A 23,673-nucleotide genomic window follows, 5' to 3' on the forward strand; every position below is an offset into this window, starting at 1 on the left:
AAACAACCATGAAGTGTACTATGGTTTAATCAATGGACTAGGAATCAAGTTTCATGTGGTCTTGTTTTTTAGTGTGGCAAAAATGGTTAACAAGTAAGAATAAAGTTTTGATTTGGACGTATCGGACAACAGTCTTTAGCTTAGAGTAAAATGTTGTATCTATTAGTCGTTTAAAATGATGAAATATGCTGACTCAGGTCTGGAGGTATAAATCAGGTGACGACCCGAGCACAACTCTATCATACACCCCTTCCCCATATCCAGTGTGGCATGACCACTTTGACAAACCTGGTGACTGCAGTGTATAGTCCTAGGATCAATTTCACACTTTGTTGCCAGTAGAGATGGATCGTTTTGTCTGGTGATGAATGGCGTTGGTGGAAGGTAACGCCATCTGGGAGCTAATTAATGACCCGCTAGCCATGATGTGGCAGAAATGGACTACTTTCCAGATGGCTCGATCTTTAGTACTAAGTTCAAATATTGGCCAGAACTCCCCGTCCAAAAAGTGACGGAATTCGATCTTATCCTTTCACATGGAGCCAGAATCGACGAAAATGCCCAAAACAGACATTCTCCTCATTCTTTATAATGACCACTTCCGTTAGAAATTCAAGGGGCGCAGGTGATATCGACCTCAAGTTTGTAGTTTGAACTTTCATTACTTGTTAAGAGTAGTTGAAAAGTAGTTGAAGAGTATTATCCAAACAAAATATACCAAACTCTAAAATATTTCTGAACGTTAAATTCAAAGTTGATAGATAAGTCTTTTCATTTGAAGCTTGATATGATTTTGTTATTAGGGCTTTGTATTATCATTGCATAGGTATTTTTCCTTTACCTTCCATGTCCTTAACAAATTTTGCCTCCTCTTCCATCCAGTAGTGAGCCACGAAGCTCGTTTGAGTGCCGTTTTGTCCCTTGGAGAGTTTTATCAGAACTTGATTGGTTGTTGACAGGTAAGGGAAGATATCGTAGTTTTCTGTCAGCTCATTTGTCGTCTGAAAACCGCCGTTCTTAGCTCCTTCCTTGATGGTGACGTAGTCGTCGACGTCACCATCCGACCTCAGCCGTATTGGTTGAAAAAGCATTACGATGCTTTGACCCAGTGTTGAAGTAACGAGCCATTCACAAGTTGTAGCTGAAGAATTTGTCGGAGAGAAGATTGTTCCACAAGAAGCGTCAAGGTTGACACGTGGTCCGCAGGTTGTGGTCTGTGCTCTTTCGCACTCTAGATGAAGAATAAGATTTAAAAAAGATAAATAGTACTGCCACACAGTCAAGTCAGTTGAAACTGTCACGTTGACGCTATTGGTTTTCAGTGTACTGTCAATTTTGTTTTTGCAACGAAATGACGCATCATAAAGATATGAATTTCAGTCTAATCAACGACCAATATGTCTAACAACATCTTAACGTTATATAGTTGTATCAACGTTATATTGTTACAACGTTATATTGTTGATTCTACCACCACAGATGAGCTTTCATGCGAACATCGTTAATATCATTCACACGACAATGCCATCGACCATCGACTTTTTCTGAATTACGATGGGGTTTCTAGATTAGATTGATGACTTTATGATAAAAAATGTATCAGCTATGAATAAGATTTACGTGTTTCCCTGAAGGAGAAGAAGAATCCGCTCCTTGACCATGCACAGCGAGACTTGTACACGACTTCAACAGAGCTGCTGGAGGACAAAACTGTTCTCCACTCCGGGTTACGGTCTCGGCAGTAGGAGTAGATCAACATCGGGATGTCACCGGAGTGGTCGTAGACCTGGAATTAAAGATAAAATAAGATGTACATTAATTATAACAATACACGATGAATCAATTCCAGACGCTTATGATAACAGCATTGTATACAAAAAAGAACAAAAACCAAAGGGAAGAATATTGATGTTTGTTTAGTGCCAATAGTTAATTTAGTGCCAATCGTCACTGAAGTCACCATCGCTCCTAAATGCTATAAACCTCAGCAACACTGAGTAATCATATCACATTTTTGTAAATTTTATAGATATTTTTGAGAAATCGGTATTGCATTCACTACTGTCATGGTCGCGGCTTTGACTACTGAAATCCCAGTCATATTCATGCTTTGTTGCTTTCTTATACATTTTGCAAGGTGCCTTCGAACATGGTAAGGGAACATAGTCTGGAAATTTAATTTACCAGCCTCTGGCCTTGGAATATGACCTGTGTTTTAGAGGCTTTAGTTATAGCAGGACACCCTGACTTGATAAAGCAAATGCAAAACGTCAACTGCCATTGGCATTAAGCCTTAAGAAGCCAGCCATAGCTGAAACTACGCCGCTGAATCTACCCATACGGCGATGGGTTGACGCTAATGGTTTTTCCTACACTGCACAGCCACTAATCTAAACTTCAACATGGCATTCTGGCTTTCGGGAAGAGTGGTTACGGATCTGGCAATGCCTGCCTACCTGTCTGGAAGATTGCATTTAATGGAAAACATGGAGGGCCTTGAGGGTAAAGATATAGGTTATTTTGGACTTAGACGGTCGCTTCAGCAATGGAATGCGGGATTTGAATAAAATCTCAGGAAAGCACTAGCAGCAAACTAAATAACGTCCTCAGTTATGTCGTCTCCATTTTTGTGATCAGGCGATTAAACCGTAGCTACATGAACCCAGGCTGCGTTCAATACACATTACGGGCTTCGTGTTTATGGGTTTTGACGCATCAAACTTGAACCAACACGACCCTGTAAAATTGAAGAGGAAAACAAGGACAGAGGTGCTCCCAAACGTAGACAAATCATATTTCAATTTTCATCCAGTGCATAATTTGACTACCCTTTTGACATTCTTAAAGTCTGTGAGGGTTCTCCTCGCCAGTATCCAAGAATCGATCGGTCCTGCACTTCGTTAATGTTTCTGCCATATTGCAGACTATTGGCATCACCATGGAAATGACATAAATCACGTCCCCTTCATGCGTGTTAGGTGAGGGCTAACCATTTATATTGTCACCCGCAGATCACAAGGGGATAATTCGACTGTTACTGAAGTAGGAGGCCCACCCTTTCGGGTCACACACCGTGTCTTAACTAATTAAGTTTCCTCCTATATTAATGATGTATCGCTTGAGTTCGCGCCGTTCTCTATGCTCTGTGGCCTCTTACAATATGCTGAAGCAGAGATGGATTACGGCTTCCAAATAGCAGAGGAATTCATTTGTACGGGAATATTACGGAATATTTCATCTTCAAAACCAAGCGACCTTTGGGTGCCAATACGCGGTGAGGACACACAGCATATTGAAGTCAACGCCATCGATTTGGGAGGGCCAGATAACATACATTACTAGATATCTTATAACCAGCGTCGAGACATGCAAAAGTATTTGCTCAGTAAGCTGAAAGCTGTAATGTCTTTATCTGATGTATAGTTATGCATGGAAAGGGCAGGAAATGGATAAGGTTGCATGTTGTATGGTGCATGTATTTTAGTCGTCACCTTGACATTGCAACTGGCTGAGAAATATTCCAAGGAATAGTTAATGTACCATGTCAGCAGCAGACTTCCTGTTCATACAGCATAGTGATCTTTCACATTGATCATTTGTTCTTTTGCCTATGAACACCTGTGTGGGAGATGCATATATGGTTTAAAAATACTTTCGACGAAGATGGCCTCACATAAATGGGTATACCCTTGGAACAGGGTATAATGCAAAAGAAATAGTGCTACATTTCGTACAATTGTACAGGATTTGAAAGGCAAGAAATAATGACAAGAACACTTGAAATGTTTTGAAGACCATAAGTTTGAGCAATAGTTCTGCTGCAACAGTCCATCATATGAATGAAGCGTTGCTTGAATCGTTCTTCTGGGATCCAATCCTTCTTGGAGAAAATAAAATCGCAGTCCAATCTTGACTAGAAATGATTAATACAACTCCGCGGTAGAACCCATACATCTTCCTAGTTCATGTGGTCACAAGAGTAAGTCGGGACCACTGCCGCAAAACGATCGTTCCGAGGAAAGCTACCCTGCATGCCATCGATTTGGACTTTCAAGACGTGGCCCAGATCTGATTTCTTCGTGCCGAGAAAATAGACCACCTGTAGCCGTCTCGAAGGAGCAAGTCTTGGAGATCTAGTGTCGGGAGAGACCGCCTTACACGGTGTACAGTTGCCTTAAGTGTTGCTATTCCATACGGAGACTTATCAGCCAGCGGACTGCGTGCCACTCCTCTTACTTCCATGAGTAATGGACCAAGTCCAGTTCCTTTACAGTAATGCATTAATTCATTTATCATGTTGGGTTATCAGTTTTCTCCGAGGAGAGGCGTAGATAGGAACCTGTACACTGCACAGAAGTATATATCCTTGTAATGAAAGTCTGCGGTGAGGGGAACTTAGAAAGGACATGTACTTAAGTCGGTCGATCGCAGAAGGGCTTATAGGAAAATGGAGTGCAGTTAGAAGTACGTTAGGACCGGCGCCTTCCCGAGCTCACCCTAGGGGATGATTGTCTTTGACCGCTGACAGAACTCTACCAAAGGCGGCCTGTGCAAGTACACCGAAAACTTCAAATCGCTTTCAAACTCTTTGGGGAAAATGGGACTTCTGTTGTCATGTTACTGTTATTCTTAATGGACATTAATATACACTGTTTGAACGTTTGATTGGAAGCGCTAGACGATGGAGAAGAAGAAGTGACCACTAAGTCAGGGGTCACATTTCCAAGCCGGGGCCCGGCCGGGCTGTTTCGATTAACGGAAAATCGACAATTTTCATAAAGAATATACGTAAATAGTTCCATTGTTGACATTTTTCAACTTTTCTGTGCTTTGTTGCGTTTTATACCATATTTTTCGTTCCAAATGACTACCCGGCCGGGCCCCGGTTTGGAAATGTGACCTAAGCATAACGTGTAGTAGTTATGTTTGTCATTGTGTTTGTAATGCATGGTTGGTACCTGTAAATCTTCCTCGCACATATCCTTCATCCCCTTACAGACAAACTGGACATCCTGCTTTACGGACAGGGGCGGGAAATCCAGCTTCAGGTTGTTTCCACTCTTACTCTCAATCAGGATGTGATAGTCCAGGTTAGTGGGCGCCTGCTGAGGTGCTTGTCTGAAGCTTCCACATTTCTCAGTCACTGAAATAGTTGTGTTTTCCACAAGAAGATGGGAGAAGTCTGGGCAATCTAAAAAGAAAAGTTGGATGGTGTTAAACGTTAAATGTAATATGATACAACAAAAGCTGCAAAAAGTATTCTAAAAATGATCACTCCCATTACTGTATGTTGACATGATTGGTCAGAAAGTTACGTTAGAAATTTGTTGCCAGATTGCCATGCAATTCAAGAACCTGATAGGGCTTTTTTCAAAGCTCATTTTACCTGTTGGACTAAACTGGGCCTGGATGGTTGGCAATTGCCCACGGCCGTTTGCATTGTCTGACCAATATACGAGGACAATTTCAGCACCCCTGGAGACGATCGGTAATGGAAGTGTCGGGTGTAGAAATGAGTCTCCCGTGTTTACAATTTCACTTTTGCCATCGTATACCGACAATTGCATCCGGCCAGTGGTTATATTGGAATCCAACATGGCGGCCTGCGGGTTGTTGACGTATGCAAATGATGTTGACAAGTGACGACCTGCGGCAGACGATAGACTCGCTTGACAGTAGATGTCATCCCCTGCGTAAAACACAAATTGATTGTCTCACTTCTTAAACCAGTGTTTCGCTGTATCACCGAACGCTTTATTTTCCCCCCAAACTTCCCCCAAATCCACTAATGCTACTCATTAATCACGTGAGACAAGTATAAATCCTTAATTCTCCGGAAAACTAGGCCGCGAACATGAGCACTTATGGAAGATTGCATACCCAGCATTAATCAAATCTTAAAACGCCCCATGTCGACGTCTGCCGTGGCTACCAGCACGCGTTACCGACTGCAGCTGTCGCCACCACGTCTGCACTGATAGTCACAGGGTGACACAATATCGAGCCACGGATCAACTTTAAATCACTATGATAGGGTAACTTTCCTTTATTGATCGGCCTAGTTCTATGGGGGAGGGGGGTTAGTTCAGCTGTCACCAGGGACCTTCTCGTTAGGTACAGAATCCACAGAGTATACAACCTTGCCAAAAGGTAATATCAGGTTCCCTGAGCAAGTGCGTGCATGCTACCTGTCGTTACTTTGGCGTTGATAATTGCTCGGTACCCTCCAGATAAGGGTTACTTAACTTTGACCAGAAGAGGCATGGGATGTGGTGGTGGTTTAAACCGTATGAAATAGGACTACCTCGACCCGGCAGGTTTTGGCGAATAATTGCATCGTCGAAATTGACCTTGCCGACATCAGATCCACCACCAGGGCTGCTGATGCATGGTGGTAGTTTATCCAGAGTATCTGCAGAATGGTGATAATCATAGGAGTGAGTTTTCAATAAAACGGGATTCCATAGCAGAGATACCGTTGAGACACCGCTGAGGGTCTAGGAATTTGATAAATCTCTCAATGTTTTTCAAGTGAGCGCTTAGGATCTCCTAGGTCATCCCATGTTCGGCCAATGATCTTTGGATGGTCTCAATGACCAATGGTTTTGACCACCTATCGGTTCCCCAACGGTCTTAGTGTTATAGCCTTTTCACAATCTAACACCATTGTACTTTAGATGAATGTGACACCTGGCGAAACTACATTGGTACGTAATCAAAATGGATTCACCTTCCCCGTAATGGCGGAGGTAGATCTTCAACCTGTCAAGTGCAGTGTTGAAGGTCACTTGGAGATACACGCGGTGACCTTTGGCCCGAAATACCCCGGATGATGACCTGGACTCATTGCATCTAACAGACAAATCTGCTACCTCTGCTTTGGCATCGCCGCTGAAAATCTAACATTAAAAAAAGCAGACATTAAGATTAATACTAGCATCACTCAGCAAGGTATGTGCATACATCAGGTACCTGTCATCTACACCATTGCCTACTGTTGATTGAAGCTATCCCTCTCAGCCATGGTTATACAGCCGGTTAGAATTGTTTTGGTATCAGGCACGACAAAACTGCTGTGATTAATCGTATTCCTTTAATAGAAACTCTGATGTATGTATGAGTATGTGAAACAATCACGTCATGCCACCGACACATACATTTCAGGTCCGCGAGTTTAGGTAAAAGATTAGGAAGGGTTATTAATCTACTATAACATTAATGGGGTCATGTGTTACGCGCCTAACGTATACGGGTGGCGGCCATAAAATGTTAACGGCCAATTTGAAACACCAGCCGTTAAGGTAACATTAATGACGAGCTCTTAATCCCGGTTTTGATTGGATTTATAACTAATCCCCATTCCATGAATTCTAAAACACGTCAAGTCAACAGGCACCACTACCGTTCCCCACCATAATGTGGGTGAATAGCTCACAGGCGCCATTTTAAATTTGCTCTTGTCGGTTTTACAACTTGCTAATGCTTATGATGAATAGAGACTAAGGTCTAATCACTATCCAATTTCCGCAGCAACATAAATCTATTATTCAGGATAGTAATTTTGTGATCATCCAAAGTAGAATACACCTATGGGCACACCACAGTGTCTTCTCGTGTCACTTTGCGCCCATAAAACAGCATTAAGGATAAGCTGAACATCTCAAGAGAAATGATACGGTAATGAATTGGTATTACTTACTGTGCACCGTACAAAATATGTTCAAACCTTTGTGGCCTTGACGGTATGAGTGCTATATTGCTTTTAATATAAATGGAAATTTTTGGGTCTTCTTTACCTCTAAACATGATTTTCTGAATCGACGCTTTCCTCCGATGATAGTCCACTCTAGCACAACTCTTTCTCTGATCCTGGACTGGATCAGGTATTGCCGAGTAACAAAAGAATCATCTTCTTCTTCTGAAAAGTCATCTCGTGTAAAGTTGATGAATCCAGGCGTGGGGAGAAGAGGTGGTCCCAACGCAATAAGCGGCTTGGCAGATTGTAACCCGATTTCTGAAGAATAGAGAAGGGATAAAAGTGAAGATTGCATATCCAGGAGATCTGGTGGGAAATCCTGGTCGGACTAATTTCATTTGTGATTTTTACTCCGATTAGATAATGGTGGAAAGGTGGCGATAATGTATCAAGGAAGTTCTTGATCAATTATTTCGCATGCCATGGGACTACGTTACGCCTTTTCGCGCCGGTATATTATATTCATGATCCGTTAGGGAATAATTTTAAGTTATAACAGTGACTTATCATGGTGTACGGTGTCCTTGGAGACTGTCGCACTGCACTATATCATGCCATAGAAGCTCGCTTTTTATGATCAAAAGCCAGTGTACCTTCTGATATATAAGACGCGTATAAACCCCCTTGATGTCACAGATGAATCAGAGGAAAACTTCAGGAAGAGATGGTTCCTACTGGAGAGGATGACGAAGGGCGCATGCGCGCCACATAACTTTCCCAACATCCGGGCATTTTCGCTCACGCCGTCGAAAACAGAGAAGTAGTCGTAAACGCACTCTGGACCTGAAAATACAAACCTGTATGTTAGATTCAACCTATAATGGTGTTTCATTATGTTTACCGAAGGAAAACATATTGTTTTTGCTCACTTTCCTCTTCTTCTTCTCCAAACACTAACCTCTGACCTGGCCAATGACCTGATTTGTTGATGTCTATCACCATGGTAAATGGTGTTGGGTTACATAATGTTGCAATCTTATAGAAGAAGCATTTAGACTCCTGTCTGACCATATATATGAATGTATTTGAGTAAGAATAAACAGAGCAGATCATATACGAAGGTAAGCATTATGCATTTGCAAATGCTTTGCAAATGTTACGTTTCTAGTTATAAAATATTTTGTCTATAGAGAGGATCACACTTACAGTTTACTCTTATCACAGACTCTTGCTGTTCACTATTCTCTTATTACAGACTCCTGAGCATCACTAGCACTTTCTACCTTGCAGTCAATCACTCTCAGAGAAAACCTTTCCTGCACTTCCTACCCAAGCCCACAGAACGGATTTGTCTGACGTACCAAATAAAGGAACCTTGCTACCTAGCGGCAAATTGACTTCTGGCAATTTTGGGGGTTGGGTCATGGTAGAGTCAAGTCACCCAGCCAAGTTGAGAAGACGTAACCTGCGCTGCGCATCTTTCCTGGATCTCAGTAGTTCATGATCGTGTATCCTGTCTGAGACGAACGGTCATTATTTCTGTTCACGTTACCGTGTATAATCATAAACTAGACATGTAAAAACGGTAACTACCCTTTAAATAACATACATTTAGCCTTGGATTTAGGATGGGCGTAAGCTTCTTTGTCATTACGCGTCTGACTGCAAGCAAGCTCATCTTGTTCAGTAGGGCACTGCAGACTGTGTGTCTGGTTGTTGTGCACGGAAGTAAAATTGTTATGTATCACTAACTGCTAAATGTAGCTGAAAGTTTCTTAAAAGTTTCTTTCCAAATTACGTTCTTCAAATGGTTTAGCGTGACTGAAATTCCGAACAGAGCTTTGGTTTTTATAAGCGGTAAACTTTCAACATGCAAATACTGTGTATCATTCCCCGCGCCATGCTGCTCATACCAATCTACCTCTTTATGTTCTCAGACAGAGCTTTGTCTGTCCGTGGGCTTTAATTACGTTTACTTCCCCAGATGCCATTATAACCCTGTCCCCTGCTGAATACAAGTCCCATTTTCTTCTCAACAACGCACACAGCTTTGTTTGCTTCGCAGTAGCGGCAAATTAGCTACTTTAACACAAAGCTAGCATGATTACTTCATAAAACCGCGGAAGCCTTCATATCCCTAGGTAATGAGGGTTTGGCACCCAGGTAATTCCCTCGGCGCGTGCGAGTGACAAGTAATTACGCCAGGTAATGTTTACGGAGATATTTTTTTCGCCTCTTCGTTCGAGATTTGCCTGGCGTAAAATTACTGTGCGCGGTCGATGACAAAGTCGCCTCTAGCAAGTCAATTCAAGGTAATCCTCTGTGGACCATTTACATCGGATCAGCAATGGCAGGTCCTATCCTGCAAAACTCTAATCCCTCTGGGAAGGATGACTTTGATGAATACAGCTTATTTGGCATAATCATGTAAATCCATAGCAACTATCTAATGAAATAAATAGGTTTTCACGCCCTGAAAGTCAGTACACCTTTTCTAAGCATTTTTGACCCATGTCATTGTAATAAGACCCATGTGTTTTGGAAGCCGCCTGTGCAACATGGTTGAGTCTTATGGATGGATGGATGCAAGCTGCAGTCTTTTTAATTGGTTACTTCCTTTCTACTTCTCATTTGAAGAGCATGTGAGTGATGAAATTCTGGTCACAGATTTTGAAGAGGGGCTGCATGCACTGTTTTTGATTAAGCCCAATTCTTTCAATCGTACATCATCAGCGATAAGAGTCTGTTTTGATACAGCTCCTCTTCTGCCGCCTTTGAACTATTTACGGTCTGATAATTAGACTCAGGGGCAACAATTAACCAGGCTTAACTGATCGCGCAACCTCGTCACAGCCGATAACATTCGCAAACAGAATGGGAATCAGGTTGGACTAATGGACTATTCTACACCGATGCTTCTCGCAGAAGAAGAAGAAAGTGGTGCGAGGCGTCGGTGTAGATATAGAATTGTCCCCTGGTAATCAAGTAAAGAGCATCAAAGGGAAGGAGTCGTAATGATAATGAAGAAGATCAGAGACACTGCAGTGTTGATGCTTCCTCACGATACACGTTTGCTTTCATGTTGAAAAATGTAGCAGTCGCGCCTCCACGGGAAAAAAGTTTGCACGATATTCATCAATTGACTTAATTGAAAGTCACCACCAAGGTCATGTTATTTTGCATGCAGATTATTCCATCTATTTGACACGCCCTAGCCGTTCTTGGAAAAGTAATAAACTGAATTATCTTCGCATAAATGAAATTAGATCATCGTGAAAAGGTAGTGATGTGACGTGATATAACGCTCGTTGGAACTTAAAATAATTTTATCTATCTGAGAAACCTTTCACTTCAAATTCTTCCGTTAAAATACTAGTTGGTAACTTCTAGTGGGAGAAAGAATTATTGCACACTACGGTAGACCATGTATCATCTTTGCTACCCTCGCAAAATGACGCACAGTGTTTTTCAAATGTATTTTAATGACATTTGTATATTGAGGTTCGTGCATCGGTCCATACAACGTTACATAACAGTGTAAATGGCTTTTATTACTAATATTTCAATGTTACAGTAACAGACCACCAACAAGTGATAGCTACTTCATAGGGTCATTAAATATATATACTATACATTGGTAGACAATTACACTCAATACATCTCCCCCTCGCCTGCCCCCCATCACCACATAGTGAGAATATATTTGCCATTGAGAACATGTCAAATAGATTGACGTGAATAAAAAGCCAATTCAGAGCTCCACATTTACCTTAGTTATATAACCTGGAATTTTGTAAAGAGGAAGCTAATCACAGATAGATGGCACCCTGTGGTGTCTGAACCGTGCTCATTAAACCGTTAAAAGGCAACATTAGACAGATGGGCCTACGGCTCGCACACCTTTATGTCCATAAATCTACCCACGTCTAAATAGGGCTGATTGCACTCTGCAGCCAAACTATAATTGAAATCTATGCCTCAGACAGGGTTATTAAAGGCAGCAAGCCGAACATCCACACATTTGGAAGGCTTCCAGCCATAATGTGCGCGGTATGTTACACATGGCCCATTTGGTCGGGCTGACATCCGGCAAAAAGAGACAATAGATAAAGCATCAAATACTTTTTATTTGGCGCCGCAGATGGTATGGATAAATGGGAGTATGAATGATATTCAATACAATTCAATAAATATAACCATGGTTTACCCAGCTCAATATGTTTAACGATGTGTCAAGATAGATGACATAAACTTATTCAATGCAATCCTAATAATACCTAGAAAATTGGGTTTGTGTGAGCAGTTACATTCCTCGTAATTTTCTTAGCATAGTAATGAATATTCTGTAATATTCACTTAGTCATTAACTTTTGTATTGACGGGTTTGCATGCGTGCTCCTCCGTTTGGACGTAAACCAAGTTTGTCCAGCGGCATGGAAGTAAGCAGCTGGCTCATTGCTTACTGCCCTGCAGCAAATGTACATCCCTAATGTGCACTGGTTATGGCCCAAATGTGATGGAATTCGATAGGAACGTGGGTGCATTATTCTGTCGTTCGCAGACTCTGATAGCCTGTACATACATCACTAGAATTCTTGATGCTAGATCGTTGTTTTTGCTAAGCCTGAACTAAATATAAGACAAGGTCTGTAGTTAGTTATCTGGAGATGTTGTGTAAGTCTTAGTGAACAGCAGGGTGTCTTTACTAGAGCATCAGGAGCAGAAGACCTACTACATAAACACCTATCATAGGGAAACGTCGCCATTTGCTGTGCTTGTTTCTATTTCAGTGAAAAATATTGCAAGCCAATAATCTTACCAAAGCTTAAATGACAGTATTAACCTAAATGAGGAATTAAATCATCTCTCAATTTCAGGTAAGGAATTTTTGTTCACCCTTAGTCAAGAAGTGAATACTTATTTTCAGGACTATTTTTTCAATAGGACCATCAGAGTGGTGGAAAGCCTTGACTTCCATATAAATATTGCTCTTGAGTCTGGTCGGCCTGAATCAACATATCTTCCCCGCGGAAAGGTCACACACTTTTTCATGCACTGCACCACCGCGAAGCCTTTATCTAGCCAAAGGTATCTCTCATTCTATATCTAAAAGCATTGATAAATTCTTAAGTTTACAAAAGCTTTGATATTTTAGTGAAAACTTATCATTATGTCAACTCTGACTTTAAAGGTTCTCTGAAATCGTAACCTTTTCCTTCACCCCTGACCATAGAAGCTTGGAGCGTTGGATCGATCTGGAAGATGCACGGCACGCATTACCCAAATCACAACGTAATGAGATACAGCATGCAACATGGATGGCACGGCTGTTTTTAGACTCTATGGAATACATTCTGTCTTTTCTACCGAAAGAAATGTATATCTCACACAACTACATCAAGCAAACAATGCATGGCTCTTTCTGGCCTGCATATTTTAGTCAAACGTTTAAAAGTTTGGGTCAAATCATTGCACAACATTTGCATGATACTAATACTGTATTGGTTGTTGGAAGTATGGCGTTAACATATATGCTAAAGCCAGTTCACACCAGAAAAAATGTGTCATGGTTTTGTTAACGTCCATGCCATGGAGAAATTGATGATTTGTTCTTCGTAATCTTATTTTCTGCAGCCATATGCATCCCTCTATCCTCTGTATATATTTGACGATTAATGCGATAGGTCAAGGATGTGTTCCTATGAATAAAGATAAACTACTTTCGGAAGAGAAGTAGTGATTTCCTTGACCTTGGAATATATAGAATTGCAGTGGGACGAAACGATGTGTCTTAGCTTTTGAGTATATCTCCTGACGCATCTGGCCCTCGTCTGGAAGCTTCAATACGTCCTAATGTGTGATAGCCGCGTAGATTCCACATTACAGCCGATGTAAAAACTACTTTCTCACGCTCAAATACTCCTGCAGTGATCCTTTGGCAATGACTTTGAATTTGATACATCTTCTCTCCTGCATGGTTAATGTAGAGAAAAAATTGGGGGCTGGTTGAAATCGATGGTAAGTAGGTTTTATGATCACGGACGTCAGAGTAACGGAGCCACTGAAGTATATCAATAGCCGGGGATAGTAACCAATGCTCACTCCAATGGCTTTCCTCTTCGGCTGCTGATGACGAGCAAAGTCATTTTGCAATAACCTGTAAAAGCAGCAACCTACTATTGTTTGTAATATCATACCTTTAACGGTCATCTCTCGTAAGGACATCCTTGATGGAAAGCGATAAAGGGCATCCATATTCAATATAGTTTTATATATCACAAACACAGCATTTGAACATTATTGCGGAAATGCTGGATCTGCTCGTGAATGAGTATTATCATGTCGTTTGACAAACCTCGTCAAAGTGGTCAGAGCGTTACTTGGTGTCAAACGCAGTATTGCCAATGTTGAGTATCTGTAATAACGCTGCACCTTACTTCCAACATTCAACCACTTGGTATGCTTCCTACAAACGCTGGACATGCTTTAACGACGTACTGTGATTTGTTCGATATAATTGGGCACACACGCTCAGGCAGTGTGTTCGATTAGGCAAGGCTTTTGGTCGTTACCAGGGAAGACCACTGCAAGGGCCATTTGGTGTCAAAACAACCTCCATCAAAAACAGTTTATGCAGCGGGACTTATAGTCATGTCGTAATGACAGCACCATGCTTGGTAATTTTACTCAACCATACTCTCTACTGGAAACGATGAATTATTTACTCCGGGGAACTTTTCCGGTTGACCTTTTGAACCCTGTAACTCAGACTGAAGTTCGCCTGTGCATCAGCTGCAGTGAGGATTACACTGACTCACTGCCAATATGTGCATTTTAACGATTAGCATAAAATAGGTCCTTTACAAGGTTGTTGCTGTCACGTAGAGGCTTAAACAGTAAAAAGATTCAAACTAACAGAGGATTTCGGCGTTAATAGATACAGCATGCATTAAGGCAACATGGCAAAGTCGCTGTATCTAAATTAGACTTAGTTGCAGGAAGTACCTATTACCTTCAAAATCTTCTGTTAGTTTTAATCTTTCTAAATGATCTTTTTTTTTACATTAGATTCTAATGTAAAAAAAAATCAATCGATCCTTACTTACTTACGCTTATACCTCTAGCCACGGTCAGATTACAAAAGATTACAATACTAATCCGGGGCCAGCATTGTTACTATAGATCTACTCTCTATATACTATGTACACTGTGTATACTGCGACGCGCCGCGTGCCTGCGAAGCTGGTGTGTTACGCCGAAAGGCGGTTATACCGGCGATACAGATACAGATACGTACGACTTATTAAATTCACATATGGACGAGCTGCTCTAGTACGTACATACATTGATATGTTGCCCCCTTATAAATTATTACCCATGTTTATCAATGATCATGAATGTTATCTATTCCACCATAGGACAATAATATGCCCGATGATCTCTTGCGATCCCACTTCCCTGGACAAATAATTCCCCCTATAATAATTTGTGCCGAGTTCTATTATCCATAACACCTTATGACGGCTTGGCAGAGGCTAGTTCAAGCGGCCCTTTCTGAAATAGAGCAAACCTAACACGCACCATTGGTGCTGGCAATGCATTGTAGATTGCACCGACTCGACTACAAATATTTCTCGAAATATTTCTCAGACGTCTTTAGCTAGCTCCGTCGTTTATATTATTAGCCAGAAAGTGCTCAACATTAACAACAGGCGACGTCTTTTTTCAAAGCTCTCTAACCATATCGAGGTTTTATAGACAAAAATACAAGATTTAATGAGACTCAAGTGTCCAGACTTACTGGCCTGTGACCCATTCACCCCAATCTGACAGAGTGTGGAAATGGAGGTCACAGGTTAGGGCCAATACCTGTATGAGAGGTAGCTATTCCATTACTCGCATTATTGTGGTCCAAACAAGGACCTCATTACACACCTGGTTCCACAGTCTCGGCGTTGTGTCGGAGTAATGGGGCGAGTGAATTGTGTATAGGTAAGCACGGTGATTGAATATTCTGCAATATGAAAGATAGCAAAGGGGACGAAATCCTGTCCCTAAAACTTTAAAGCAGTCATCTTTGTATATTGCAATGATAACTGTATTTTTTGTAAATATGAATAGCTAACGCATGTTGGTAGAAAAATAGTGAATTGTGTATAGGTAAGCATGCTGAATGATTTAATATCCTGCAATAAGAAAGATGGCAAAGGGGAAGAAATCTTGTCCCTAAAACTTTAAAGCAGGCATCTTCGTATATTGCAATGATAACCTGATTTTTTAAAACATGAATAGCTGATGCATGTTTGTAGACATTTAGTACCTTGTTTTATTACATTGCAATTTTTCCTTTCATCGTTTCCACATGAATGACAAACGGATCCAGACAAACTACGCCATTTTTATTCACCTCACCAACGAACCAGTTCCAATAATTGTTTCCCTTTAAGCTGTAGACTTAATGCCACCCCGTGTCAGCGTGCCGTAATTTAACAGCTTATCTAATTGTAAACGGCTCACGGGAGTCGGAAAGTAAGACTTTGAAATAAGCATTACTCATAAAGGTAGCGCGGCTTGACATCAACTTCTGTGTCAGTCTCGTGGGAACGACGAACAGCAGGTTCAATGTGACTTCTACAGCATTTGAGTGGGTGAACACAAAGGTACTGCAGGGGTTTTTCTAGAAAAATTTAGCATGAGGGAGCAGATCGCAAGCATGACAAGGAACGAAGCGACCAAGGGGGATTTTTTAAATAAGAGTAGCCACTTAGGGTTCAATCTGAAAATTGGTATGAGGGAGCTGGCTGGTGACATGAGGGAGCAGCTCCCTTATTCCCCTGTTTAGAAAAAACCCTGGTACTGGGTGCGTAGGGAATATGTGGAGCCTTCAGTAACATCAATAGATTTGTGGATAATGATTGTGACCTTACGTAGGGCAACTAGTCCTAACGGCGAAGAGGAAGGCCAATGGACCACCAGAACTGGACATGAGAAACTGAAACTCACTACTGGTCAACGGACATCTGCCCATAATACGTTGTTCGAGCTCTCCGCAAATGATTTGTTGCTCGACTGACCGACCGTGCAAAAAATCCTATTACCGTCTTTTATTGCACCCAGATGACCGAAAGTAATCAGCCTGTTTTGGCATGATGGGTGATAGGGTGGTCACGGGTCACAGGTATCGAAGTTGCCGCGGCATCCCGGCCATCGATACGCTCGCCTGTCCGCTCCACGGTCGGGGGCAAGGAAGACATGTTTATGACACAATGTCAGAACTATGACAGGTGTGCAACATGCAATTTGGGATCAACTTGCAATTGTTCGTAACCCCCAATGGTGGTGCTGTTCGTTGACTGTTCGTTAGTACAGAAATATAAAATAATCATTTCGCCAGTTACACTACATTGGAATTAGTCACCCACTAAGATGTAAGAAATGACAGTAAAACTGAAACGTTACTGCAGGTGTGAAGGTACCATGAAGAAAACAATTTTGAAGACGCGTTTTAATGTTACGTAAGTGAACTTAGTTCATGGCCAAGCGTCAAGCCCTGCAGTGATATCAAATTGAAAAATTACCCCAAAGATTTTACGCCTAATCCCTCTCAATGTCGCATATCACATACATCGGTGAATCGGCCTCGGCTTAACTCACAGTATTGACTGCCTTCTCATACGTAGAGATAAACCAAATGCAGAGCCTGTCTTTTTCCGATATGCGTTGCAGCCTCTCCTTTGTATCCGTCAAACCGGCTTTTACGACCAATAAATTCCTTGCCCTATAAAGTTTTAGAAACTGGCACCATGCCGGAATACATCTAGTTCATCTAATGTGATATTTCAAGTTATAAAGCTGAATCACCCTTTTCATTCAGCAGTGATACTTCATCAGCAACGTTAAAACTCCCTCATCGTATATTCTCTCACAATCAAAGATCACATCTCTACGTCTTCTTCCTTTATCTTCTTCTTCATAATACTAATATTCTAACAATTGTAAAGAATGCAGTATAAGTTATAGCATTGTAGACACCAGTATGTAATAGTCAAAACCTTTCTATGCAGTGGAAGAATCAGCAAGTAAATCTGTGTCCTCAGATAAGACGCAGCTTCTAGCCATAAAAGTAGTCTCAACTTTGCCAACTGCCATTATTGGAATTAGGTTTGTCTTTCTCAGTATCTTCTCAGTGTCCAGATAAAAGATAGCAGATTATTGGATTTTTCCTATTCGGTGCCGAATGGTTTGGATTGCAATGGATCGTTCATTTTACGCCCCGGCGCGCTCCAATGGCTTGGCATCATCATGTCAGGTTAGCGCTGATGGATGCTTTCTGCGAATTGGTGCGGGTCAAGTATCATCAACACCCATCGGTACGGGCAGGGATCCGCTTGACATCTGCAGAAGCATGTCAATAGTTTCTGACCACTGCTTGGTGGAGACGGGCATGTCAAAGCTGAAGTCGATATTAATGTATTGGGCACAGTAATGTAGAAACCACAGATAGGCCATCGCCCCACCTCCTAGGTTCCCTCATCTTCTGGTGAAATTGACCCATGGTACATTATGTTTATCAGCGTTGCGTAGGAATGTGATTACCTATGTAGTTGCCAATAAATTACTTCCGAATCTGCGAATTACTATGTTGTCTCGTTTTGAAGATGCACACGAATCATTGTCTCAGGCATTTCCCCACAAAGCATTGTCTCAGACATTCAAAATTTGTCTGAGGCAATGCTAACAAAAGGTTCAGTAAATTCAATTATTGATTATTGTGTTACCGTTAAATCATTTTACACAAACATTTGTTTGTGTCAAATGGTATTTTGGTTACGTAATATTTCATCTCTGACTCAAGAAGATTGAAACTTGTGGAGAAGTTGCCGTGACATATGGGTTTTCCTGTATTCGTTTCAAACAGCCTGTCTTAGCTATTGATTTGGTGAAGCAGTTAAGTAAAAGAATCGATAAACAGCTGGGTTGAAATCTGGCGAAGCGACAGATCCAGGGCAGGGGGAGGTCTCGCCAAACGCGACGATGACTCAGTGTCAGAAACGGGACCACAAACACTTTGGAACACTGACAAGATGGTTTATTGTGAGGGAGAATGGGAGGAACTTTTTATTACTTAGACTGCGGTGCAGGAAACTGTAATTAAAGGTAATGAAATTACGTTCCTGAGGAAGTTGAAGCGATTGTTCTTCATTAGGATGACAGGGCGTGTGGTGATCGTTAATGATGATGTCCTTTGCTCGTGGCAGCGGAAGCGACTTTAGATGCGCATGTTTAAGGATACATCAATATCTCTTGGAAGACATTACCTAATGCGTTATCTATGGTTTCCGCGCAAACTTAATTCATTACTACAAATGATGACGAATTACCACAAAGGAAGCCTCTTTTCAAACATGTATTAGTCATCTTAATCGTCTTGCGCTCCACATACAAATCGGGTTACTTGTCTTGTGTAGTGAAGAGGGATGCATGCAATACATCATAGATGCGCATCTACAAGGGAAAAGCTGGCATAAGATTTATATATGTATTACTGGTAGGGGAGAGAAGACAATGGCACAATATCACGGCACAATACACGCGGCAGCTGCCTGTAACAATGAGCGGTAACTCACCTGATTCCTCCATCTCGAAGACATCAATGCTGAGGATGATCCTGTGCCTGGGGCTGACGTGGATGTGCCATTCACACAGACTGTTGTTAGGGTAGTCATGTCCCGGGAAGCCTACAGTCTTCAGCACCCCGCAGTCAGACAGAAGGTTCCGGTATCCTCCACAGCCAGAGTCACCAAACCCCTCCACCGTGCACGGCTCTGTAACACATGGATGTCCGACGATTATAGAATATTCTTAATCAAGGAAAACTTGATCATGATTTGGCTCTTTTACCCTCTGATTTTGTAAAGCTATCGGAAAAAGACATTCTGTTTATTTATTTTTAGTAGTCCACTGTATTCTGCTGCTGCAGTAGCTATAGCTTGGCATCCTGCAGCATCAATCAGTTGGATACCAGAAAAAGTGCTACTTTCCAAGCAGAGGTTTCGGTTGGGGGTTGTGTTGTTATTTTACAGCCTTTTCTTCGATTCTTTGTAATCCGCAATTCCTCCATCATCTAGAGAAGGATTTGATTCAGATTCAAACAAAAAACTATTTGAAAGACATCAATTATATGCATCACAGGAGAGACAGAACCTAGTCGCCTTGTCTAACAAGAAAGTCTTTAACTCCATTGAGTAATGATTGTTATTACCAAAGGGTTGATCGGTTTAACAAGGTGTAAGAACGGGTCAGAACTGTACTCCATGGATTTTCAAACTCGTGAACTAGGTCATCATCGACGTCTGTAAGTACGTTTGCGCTTGGCGAAGCCCCAGCTGAGATTCCCTAATTAAGCACACAGGGGGAAAGCTGGTACCTTGAAAAGGCGAGCAACCCGGTTGCTGAGACAGTTTATCCCGCTTCGCTAAGAAGATCTATTAGTCTATTACCCTCCGGTGCGGTCGGAAAATTGGGACCAGTTCTGGGTATTTTGCTTGTTTGATTGAGTGCAGGTGGGTATCAGTTGGTCGCTTTGCTGCTACAAATCGCTCACTGGTACGGCTCATACCTTATGTACGTACCGCGGCCATGTTCAGACGAAACCAAAAGTTTTCTTACTTTAAAGGTGCCCTAAGCGATATCTGGGCATTATAATTGGAAATATTTTGAACAAGACAATCTTTATGGTATTGACACATATTGCCAAGTATCAACATATTTACATCATTATTTCATACCATTGGCGTTTGAAACAGCGCAGAAACTAGCCCAGAGACAAGTAGCTCGATATATCGGGGCCTCCATTTAATCGGCCCAAAAATCCGTGAAATTGTGAAATTTTCGCCAAGATTTAGTGTGTAGATTTTGTTTCTATGAGTATGATTTTTAAATCAATGTCAGCACTTTGTCCACCTTTTTTTCGAGCCTTTGCAGCACGGTGTTGTATCTGTGGAGCAACAGGATGCATGGAGTGTTTCTGGCAATACTTGCACCCTGTATTTCCAGCAGCAGTTGGCAAATGGCCATGGCTGAAGAAATATTGCATGGTAAAGAAGAAACAACTTTAGCTGCCATAGACACGTATCAGCTAACATTTTCTTATATCTATCAACATATCTTGTTGAGGATGATTTATGTAGATTTGAGAGGGCAATATAATGTTACTCTACACCCCAATAAGCAAGGTTTTCTGAAATGAACCTCGTGTAACAACGCTGGGAATTGTGGTGAATATTTTGGGGAAAAGGTCGATCAGAGATGGACCAATTGCTTAAGGCGTTAATAATTGAACGTCATGACAAGTACACGCCTTGCAATTTCCTTTCATCCATAAACTAATCATACCAGGAAAAATCATATTACCAGCGCATCCAATATTGAGCGAGCCTTGCAGCTGTCACATTGCCGTTAAGCCTGGTTAGCAGGGCCGGCCAAGGATCATGGTGAATCCCACAGAGAACGCGTCCTCTGGGGATACCATTCAATATTCCAAAATAAAGAACGGTCAAATACACCCAAAATTAAACTGTATTTGTCAGAAAAGTAATAACACGTAATTGACTGATGGGGATCTGCTGCTAGGGTTGACAAAACAGAACCTAAACTAGTTGGACATCAGTGATGATGTGTTCAATAAAAATATATCCCTAAACAGAAAACCCTGCTCCGGTAGAGACAACAATGGAAAACGAGCATTGAATCCTGGATATTAACAAGGGAGCTTTAAACAAAGGTTGTCTGTAACATATGGGTTTATTTGTCAATATCAATTTAACATTAGCATGAATAAACATTATTACGTACTCTGTTGATCAGCTCACTTCAAGAAAGTTTTCAGCTTCCCATAGGTAAAGTTTCACGGGTTCTGCCATACAAAATGTAATATCGTTAGCAAGAGCAACAGATCTCTGGCTGAAGAAGTTTTTGTTTGCAAACTTTCAGAGTCAAAATTAGAGAAAGTTTTCACAAGGTCAGAATATCCCTTAAGCGTGCAGCGGCTATTGCCTCAATATTGTACCATGTGTTGGGTAATGCTTCGAGATTACCAACAATTGCTGGATCATTTTCAGACTGGTTATGAAGAGAGGTGGTGATGCTTATCTCAGCCAAGAGTAATACGTATGTTCCGCTGACATCAATGAAATGAAAAGACGTACGTAATTCCGCGTCACACAAAAGGTCAAAAGTATAGAATCCTGCAATCTAGCGTTGCTTTTTGTATAAATGTATAGATGCTATCTACCAAGTCCATTACAGTACAATTTGTGTGTTTCTGAATGTTTCACGGCACAATTACCTGGAATGCAGAGTTTCAATAATAGACGATTCGCAAATTCATTCGATAATGTCAATGATCCTGTCATACACCGGTACAATGAATAACCTTTTGCAGGACGCTCAATGTCATATGCTAACCATAATTGACAACGATGACATCTATACGACCGGTGTCTTCTTGTGGCTTTCACGGCAAGGCCATGAGGGAAACGACCTGGATTCTGATCTCATCTCACATTACTCCAGCATCGACCTTTTCTGTACGAGGAGAGTTAGAAATATTAGGTGATCGCTATGTCTTGATAAAGGTCTTGATACAGTTTATCACCCAAGGTTATTATCAACGTTGACGGTACGAAAATGTCTTAATTGCAGAGTGAAATTGCCAAAATGTATTTCTAATACCCATGCATTCTATATGTCATTTCGAGCTCAAAACGACTGCTTTATACTTTAAATGATTACTAGAAATAAAACTTTGTAATGGCAGTGACTGTCGAAAGTCTCATGCAGCTTCCCTCCCGCCTGGCACCATTGCCGTCGCTAAACTTTTCTGCAGCGCGCGCCAACTGTCAGAAGGACTGCTCAAGTTTTCATCCCGACCGCATACATCGTAGACAGGGTGAAGGGCGATGTCAGACGAGAACAACACATATCAGTTAATCTGGCTTCCGCGCGATTGGGGTTACTTAGCTTTCCCAAGGGTATCCCTACGGTCGCAACAACACAATGAAATCGCTATCTCACGGTGGCGTTTTTGACAATTGACCGATGGGTACTTTACTGGAGGGCCAAAAGGGATCTGCGTCTGTCAGAGCTACATGGAAAAGATCCACGTTCGCACGAAATTGGAATATTATGAGGGTGTACGATGAATGCGATGTTGTCACAAGGCATGTCTAGTCGTGACGGAATTATCTTCACCTGGGATACAGAGTTTCACGATTAGTTGTCCCCATAGTCATAGTCTACAGTTTATTAGAAGTATAGGTGCAAGATTTTGAAAGCAATTTATTACTGCTCATATCCGTTACGTTGATATGTTCATGTGTTTGTGGGCAATTGGGGCCATCAAATCTTCGTGAAGGTTTTTCGACTTAATAAGGACCATCCTGGTTTTCTCACGTATGCTATCAGTGCCAAGACAGCTGTGATAGAAATGGCGCCGGACTCGAATGGGGTAAGGAGTTTCAACTCGAAACACCTGAGACAAAACGTCTCATGAACATGTTTTGGAGGTCATGTCAGCTTAGGAACTATTCTCTGCTTTAGCAACTATTCTCTGCTTAGGAGCTATTGCCTGCTTTAGCAACTATTCTCTGCTTAGGAACTATTGCCTGCTTTAGCAACTATTCTCTGCTTAGGAACTATTCTCTGCTTTAGCAACTATTCTCTGCTTTAGCAACTATTCTCTGGTTGTGAATTATTCTCTGCTTAGGGACTATTCTCTGCTTTAGCAACTATTCTCTGCTTAGGAACTATACTCTGCTTAGGAACTATACTCTGCTTAGGGACTATTCTCTGCTTAGCAACTATTCTCTGCTTTAGCAACTATTCTCTGATTAGGAACTATTCTCTGCTTAGCGAACTATTCTCTGCGTAGCAACTATTCTCTGCTTAGGAACTATTCTCTGCTTAGGAACTATTCT

At 41.5% G+C, this 23,673-nt stretch overlaps 1 protein-coding gene across 1 annotated transcript in view; it reads right to left on the bottom strand.

Moving 5' to 3' along the window:
• Window positions 1–23,673, bottom strand: part of LOC109479668 — a 74,981-nt gene that overhangs the window by 6,437 nt on the left and 44,871 nt on the right. The window contains exons 2-10 of the mRNA XM_019781656.1: window positions 19,324–19,521; window positions 8,432–8,539; window positions 7,797–8,014; window positions 6,731–6,899; window positions 6,305–6,412; window positions 5,387–5,689; window positions 4,959–5,191; window positions 1,659–1,786; window positions 842–1,065 (exon numbers count right to left, since the gene is read on the bottom strand). Coding sequence (XP_019637215.1) covers window positions 842–1,065; window positions 1,659–1,786; window positions 4,959–5,191; window positions 5,387–5,689; window positions 6,305–6,412; window positions 6,731–6,899; window positions 7,797–8,014; window positions 8,432–8,539; window positions 19,324–19,521 — 1,689 coding nt within the window. The remainder of the gene's footprint in view (window positions 1–841; window positions 1,066–1,658; window positions 1,787–4,958; window positions 5,192–5,386; window positions 5,690–6,304; window positions 6,413–6,730; window positions 6,900–7,796; window positions 8,015–8,431; window positions 8,540–19,323; window positions 19,522–23,673) is intronic.

Source organism: Branchiostoma belcheri, unplaced genomic scaffold (genome assembly GCF_001625305.1).
Source record: "Branchiostoma belcheri isolate BF01 breed outbred unplaced genomic scaffold, Haploidv18h27 scaffold5, whole genome shotgun sequence".
Classification (NCBI taxonomy): Eukaryota; Metazoa; Chordata; class Leptocardii; order Amphioxiformes; family Branchiostomatidae; genus Branchiostoma; species Branchiostoma belcheri.